Below are 5,234 nucleotides of genomic sequence, written 5' to 3'. Positions count from 1 at the left end.
AAGTATTGATATGCATGAACTCGTGGGAAGATAAGGAGTCTAATGATGTAAATTTATCAAAGTTTTGAGACGTGGGCCCGGGGTCGGGTTTCGGTTAATTTCTAGGATTTACGTGGTATTTTGATTACATGTGATATCATAATAAAATCGCACGGCATTATCCTTCTTGATTTTACTCATCGGCACGGCATCACCCTTCGTGCTTTTACTCTCTCAATCTCTCAATATGACAATCAATTACACAGCCATCACAATACCCCTAAAGTTCCTAACCCTTCAAGCATCAAAGAATACATGCCAATAGCCTGTTGTACAGTATTATATAAACTCATTGCCATGGTATTAGCCAACAGAATTCAGAAAGTCATTGCTTCAATTATCTCAGATACACAGGCAGGATTCTCCCAGGTAGAAAGGTGGCTGACAAGGTATCGCTTGCTTATGAATTGGTCAAGGCTTATTCAAGGAAGAATATTTTACCAAGATGCCTTATCAAAATGGATATTCAAAAGGCCTATGACACAGTGGATTGGAGATATCTTCATCAAATGCTAGAAGGATTGGGCTTCCCAAACAAATTCACTAAGTGGACTATGGAATGTGTAACAACAATCAACTANTTTCTACGTTTTCTAAGTTACTATATGCACCATACACTTCTTAGGAATAGTAGTAATATATTTTTACTATAACAGAATCATTTAAGGAATGTAGGACAAAGCAACATGTGTCAATTCGTCCTAAGCTTTCCTCTATCTAATTCTCCTTTAAATTTATTTTCACATCTTATAAATATTTTTTTTGTCAAAGTTATATTGCCTTTATCTAAGTCCTATTTAGTTAAATAGGGAGAGAAGGAGAGCTCTTTATTCTTTAATTTTATCATACTTGATTATCTAATTTTCATTCGGTGGATAAAAAATGATTCATTTTGTAGATTTGAGCTCTTAATACTTATTGATGAATAAATGTAATAATTATTTGTAGGTTTATATTATGAAGCTTAATTTTGTGCATGACATGTATATTCACATAAAAATGCAGAGGCTTGAATATTCCCGTAAAAAAGAACAATCAACTTTGGGAAGATAATTATGCTAAAGCACAATTGGTTATGTTATGGATGAAAGATATAGGGAAAAAAGTCGATCAAGGAGTGTTGCTTTTTATGTCGTCTATTGAAGCAATCAAACTCATAAAAAAGATATACCAATACTTAATTGGTAACGTTATGGCTAGAAAAATCGAGTTAGAGTTTGTATGAGAGTGTGCTTTTTTACTGTATTCATAAAAAGGTCTTAAGGTTACACTAGCTTTTGGCATATTTAATTATGTAATCTTTGATAAAATCCAATATTTTTCAATTATGTAAGTATTAATTAATTTTAGTATATATTTTGTAAAAATATGATATAAAATACACGTGCATCGCACGTGCAGAGAAGCTAGTAATATATTAAAAATACAAAGACTCTTAGCGAAACGACGTTCGTCTTTTTTACCCTTTATAAATAAGTTTCATATTGGACAAATATATAATTTAATTTACTTTTCTAATATTTAGGACTTTACAATCAAATAAAAAAATGTATTATTGCCTAATATCTAGGAGTACGAAATAAACTAAATAAGGATAAAATATATTAAGAAAAAAAAAGAATATAAAAATTAAAAGGTAAGTTTCTTTTCAACGAAGGACAAAAATATTGTATAATTTTCATGTAAAGTTTTTGTGCCTATATCGTACAAGGAAAATTTTATCGTGTAAGGTCAATTTTTATTCCTCTATTTTTCTTTCCGTAAGAAAATATTTTCTTGGTTGTTTAATTATATTTTATTAAATTGTTCACACCTATAATTATTTCATGTGTTAATTTTACTAATAGTTACCTATTTAGGATTTTCAAATCAGTTTTATTTATGGAATATGTATATTTGAACCATGTCAGAAGTCTTAATATATAAAATTCAAAAATCAATTAAAATTTTAATCATCTTTTACAAATTATTTCCTTAAGCAAATATATAACTTATTTTGATATAAATTGCTATTTTTCAATAATTTGTTCTTCTTATATATACATATATTTATTAATTGACGCGGCACACACGTGCAATACACTTGCACTAAAACTAGCGTTAAATAAAAAATCAAACTCAAATGTTGGGAACATACACCTTGCAACAAGACTATTTCAACTACTCCACTAGCTAGTGTAAGGTGTAATTAATTCTATAAATAGCTGATCAATCACTTAGCTTGCACCACTAAATAGCAAATCTTTTAGCTTTGTCACAAGAATTGGTATATTATGGGGGAAGAAACAAATGGAGTAGCAAGAATCCATGAAGTAGACAAAGCTGAGTCTCAAGCTCAAGAAGATATATGGAAGTATATGTTTGGTTTTTCTGAAATGGCTGCAGTAAAATGTGCTATTGAGTTGGGAATACCTGATTTATTGGAAAACAATCAAGAAGCCATCACATTAAATCAACTGTCATCTGCACTTGGCTGCTCTTGTTCTAATTTTCTCTACCGCATTCTGAGGTTCTTGATTAATAGGGGAATATTCAAAGAAGAATCCACAGGACATGGCGAAATAGGTTATGTCCAAACACCTCTTTCTCGTTTGTTGAGGAAAGATGGAGAAAATAGCATGGCTGCTCTTGTCCTACTTGAAGCTAGCCCAGTGATGCTCGCGCCATGGCATTTTTTGAGTGCCCGCGCTCTGGCAAAAGGTGAGAACATTGTATGATCATTTTTATCTAAAGGTGACAAACGGACAGATCATATCAAATGGGCTAAATCAATAAGTGGATCATGATCCAACCCGTCTAAAGTTAGCTTGGATCATAATGGGTTGAGTTAAAATAGTACAAATATCATGTCATAACTCGACTCAGCCTAATATAATCCAACTTTACATCTTTTTTATTTTGCTTAAGAAATGTGAAAGCTAATGGAGTACTATATTTTTCTTAAATTGTTAGTTTAAGTTCTACTAAACTTTCATTTCCTTATCTCTAAATTTGATTTGGTATATCTGAGTTTCCATCCTTACACAATTAAATAAATTGTCTATTTGTGCTTGAGTTGTGCTTGAACCCATTGGATTACACTCTTTGGTCCGTCTTGCCCCATGATTTGATGGGTCATTTTGGATTCAATTAGTTGAGTTAAGTTAACAAACGGATTAAGCAAAAATTGGTTGATGTTGCCACCTCCAGTTTTAATATTTTACTGAATTATGCAACCGTTTCATCTAAAAGATTATGCCATTAAAGATATATATTTTTATATTACTTAATTATATTATATTTCAACAGGGAATACTGCAGCATTTAGTGCAGTTCATGGTAAGGATGTGTGGGAGTATGCAGAAACCAATCCAGAGCACAGCAAGCTGATCAACGACGGCTTGGCGTGCCATGCACGGGTGGCAATCCGTGCCATCATCGATAGTTGTCCAGAAATATTCAAAGGGATAGAGACTTTAGTTGATGTTGGTGGAGGTGATGGAACAACTATTAGTCTGTTGGTGAAAACATTTCCTTGGATTAGTGGGATTAATTTTGATCTTCCTCATGTTGTCTCTGTTGCTCCTCATTGTCATGGTGTTCAACATGTTGCAGGAAATATGTTTGATTCTATTCCCAAAGCAGATGCTGCTTTCCTCATGGTAAGTAGGGTAATGGCTGACCGATTTACTGTTTACTTTCATAGTCAGTATACGGGCGAAGTGCACCGGTATCCATTCTTAAGCCCGTTGTTAAAAATATATCCTCAATTTATAATGTATTTAAAGATTTGCCAACTCATCAAACTTTAGGACCAAGTATCCTGAATTTGGAATTTATGACTTAGTGTCCTGAATATTTGAGCTGCTAATTTGAAATTCAGGACTAAGTGTCCTGAATTTATGAACTGCTATTCAGGACATAACATTCGAACTTCTGGACACAATTTTCGAACTTTCGGACATAATATCCTGAAGTTTGAACTTTGAGGTTTAAATTTTAGGACGTCGTGTCCTGAAGTTTGAGCGCGTTAGCTAATCTTTAAATACATTGTAAACTGTTGTAAATATATTTTAAACACCATGCTTAAAAGTGGCCGCCCGATGTTATTTCCACTCGGTATACTTAGATTTTGTACGGTTATACACATATATTATTTCACTAGCTATGTTTAGTTTAAGTTGGGTTTGTTTAGGTTAATTCCTTATATTTATAGCATGATGTGGTGAGATAATTAAGACGTATATTGATCCTGTATGCTAAAATCACCATTACAGGAAGTTAAGCTAGTCGTATACGGAGCCCGTTTGAATTGGCTTATTGTAAGTGCTTTTAAGCCAAAATAGCTTTTAAGCCATTTTGTAGTGTTTGGATAAAGTAAAAAGTGCTTTTAAGCACTTGTTTTTAAGCTAAAATGACAAAAATAAGCGAAAAGTTAGAATTCCTAACTTATGACTGTTGACTTAAAAATCACTTACAACAAGCCCATCCAAACGGGCTCATGGTTACTCTTTCTAAAAGATATACGCTTGTTGAGTTGTTTCTACTTTTGACAATTAAGTGAATATACCTAAGTTTTACAATTCCTTATATGCATATCTTATCGTTCTCTATTTCAATTTGTTTTCCGGATCTTCGTTGTGGTGAATATCAGTCAGTCTTACATGATTGGAGTGAGGACGAATGTATTCAAATCTTGAAAAATTGCATAAAGATTATCCCAAAAGACACAGGAAAAGTGATAATGGTGGAAGTAGTGCTTGAGAAAGAAAAAGGAGAAGGCTTACTCTCTACCCCCGACACGATCACCTTTGGCTTTTCTTGCTTTGCTTCAACATCAACCTCTTTTCAACTACCACAGATGGCTTATCATTTGGCATGCTCAACTTGTCTGCCGATCCTTCAGCTATCGAAGAGGTTGCTTTTGTGACAACCGGGTCCTTGACTGACTTACCCTCACTAGATCGGATCATCATGACAGATTGTGAAGGCTTCTTGGGCTTCCCATCCTTGTGCACTATCTCAATAATGTGCATTTCAGCATGGGCTGGCAATGGGTTCTGATTGATGTTGGGTGCTTCCGGGAGTTTGGACCACAATCTGATTTGTGTCGATGAGCTCTTGGATGGCGCTTTTCAAATGCCAACACTTTTCCGTGTCGTGCCCCAGAGCACCAGAACATAATGCACACCTAAGGACGGTAAATTCAAATTACT

The 5,234-nt window shown here is 33.8% G+C and overlaps 1 protein-coding gene across 1 annotated transcript in view; it reads left to right on the top strand.

Moving 5' to 3' along the window:
• Positions 2,271-5,234, top strand: part of LOC109239619 (3'-hydroxy-N-methyl-(S)-coclaurine 4'-O-methyltransferase 2-like) — a 4,382-nt gene continuing 1,418 nt past the window's right edge. The window contains exons 1-2 of the mRNA XM_019406212.1: positions 2,271-2,739; positions 3,328-3,680. Of these exons, the coding sequence (XP_019261757.1) occupies positions 2,313-2,739; positions 3,328-3,680 (780 nt within the window). The 5' untranslated portion in view covers positions 2,271-2,312. The remainder of the gene's footprint in view (positions 2,740-3,327; positions 3,681-5,234) is intronic.

Source organism: Nicotiana attenuata, chromosome 1, assembly GCF_001879085.1.
Source record: "Nicotiana attenuata strain UT chromosome 1, NIATTr2, whole genome shotgun sequence".
In the NCBI taxonomy this organism is placed as follows: Eukaryota; Viridiplantae; Streptophyta; class Magnoliopsida; order Solanales; family Solanaceae; genus Nicotiana; species Nicotiana attenuata.
Note: the sequence above shows the minus strand (reverse complement) of the source record. Positions and strands in the feature narration are given on the sequence as shown.